A 1,361-nucleotide genomic window follows, 5' to 3' on the forward strand; every position below is an offset into this window, starting at 1 on the left:
GTAACGTAGAACATAGGTACTGTAGAACATACAGTACATACATGTAGAACATAGGTACTGTAGAACATACAGTACATACATGTAGAACATAGGTACTGTAGAACATAGATACTGTAGAATATAGTTACTGTAGAGTATAGGTACTGTAGAACATTGTGTACATACATGTAGAACATAGGTACTGTAGAACATAGGTACTGTAGAACATACAGTACATACATGTAGAACATAGGTACTGTAGAACATAGGTACTGTAGAACATAGGTACTGTAGAACATTGTGTACAACACATGAAGCCATTTGCTGAGGCCAACCATCTGTGGAGACCTTCTCTAACTGGACTGACTTTAGAAGTTAATCAGTTGCTGATGCAACAAATTAATGTATCCTTTAATTTGTTTACTAAACTTTTCCATAAAATCAGACCAGTGACGTATTTTACTGACAGACAGGACATTTTAAATAAAAACTTGTTGAAGCTGTTAGCCCTCAGAATATGTGTTGTTGACCAGTCTCAGGCACACAGTGTGATATGTATATGTGTATATGTGTATCTGTCATAACATCTTTAGGTGCTTTTAAGGTCAGCTGGTATAAACATTTTTATTCTCCTGCTTTGGTGTTCACTGGTGGGACATCATAAAATGTGATTCAAATCCTGGACTGAGACCAAAATAAAACCTAAACTCTTCGTCCATAAACTGCAGGAGGAGACCCTGCAGAGGTGCAGAGAGGATGATCTGAAAAGGAAAGAGATCACCACCCACTTCCAGGGGACYCTCAGTGACATCCAAGCCCAGATCGAGGAACACAGCAGTCGTAACACCAAGCTGTGTCAGGAGAACAGTGCTCTGGCAGAGAAACTCAAGACCCTCATCTCTCAGTACGACCAGAGGGAGGCGGTAAGGAGGCATATATGGAGTTAAATCAGTGACACCTTACATTCGTATTGAAAAAGACATTCGGTATTGAAAAATGAAACTTTGAAAAATGAAACTTTGAAAAATGAAATTTTGAAAAATGAAACTTTGAAAAATGAAACTTTGAAAAATGAAGCTTTGAAAAATGAAACATTGAAAAATGAAACTTTGAAAAATGAAACTTTGAAAAATGAAATTTTGAAAAATGAAACATTGAAAAATGAAACTTTGAAAAATGAAACTTTGAAAAATGAAATTTTGAAAAATGAAACATTGAAAAATGAAACTTTGAAAAATGAAACTTTGAAAAATGAAATTTTGAAAAATGAAACATTGAAAAATGAAACTTTGAAAAATGAAACTTTGAAAAATGAAATTTTGAAAAATGAAACATTGAAAAATGAAACTTTGAAAAATGAAACTTTGAAAAATGAAATTTTG

At 33.8% G+C, this 1,361-nt stretch overlaps 2 protein-coding genes across 2 annotated transcripts in view; one reads left to right on the forward strand and one right to left on the reverse strand.

The window, feature by feature from the left end:
• The window catches only part of LOC106532192 (dynein heavy chain), a 5,808-nt gene extending 5,472 nt beyond the window's left edge, over positions 1–336 (reverse strand). Inside the window, exon 1 of the mRNA XM_014028210.1 lies at positions 44–336. Within this exon, the coding sequence (XP_013883664.1) occupies positions 44–317 (274 nt within the window). The 5' untranslated portion in view covers positions 318–336. The remainder of the gene's footprint in view (positions 1–43) is intronic.
• The window catches only part of txlnbb (taxilin beta b), a gene marked incomplete at its 5' end in the record, with an annotated part of 13,864 nt that overhangs the window by 5,809 nt on the left and 6,694 nt on the right, over positions 1–1,361 (forward strand). The window contains 1 exon segment of the mRNA XM_014028209.1: positions 708–902. Coding sequence (XP_013883663.1) covers positions 708–902 — 195 coding nt within the window.

The sequence above is a fragment of the Austrofundulus limnaeus genome, unplaced genomic scaffold (genome assembly GCF_001266775.1).
Source record: "Austrofundulus limnaeus strain Quisiro unplaced genomic scaffold, Austrofundulus_limnaeus-1.0 Scaffold728, whole genome shotgun sequence".
In the NCBI taxonomy this organism is placed as follows: Eukaryota; Metazoa; Chordata; class Actinopteri; order Cyprinodontiformes; family Rivulidae; genus Austrofundulus; species Austrofundulus limnaeus.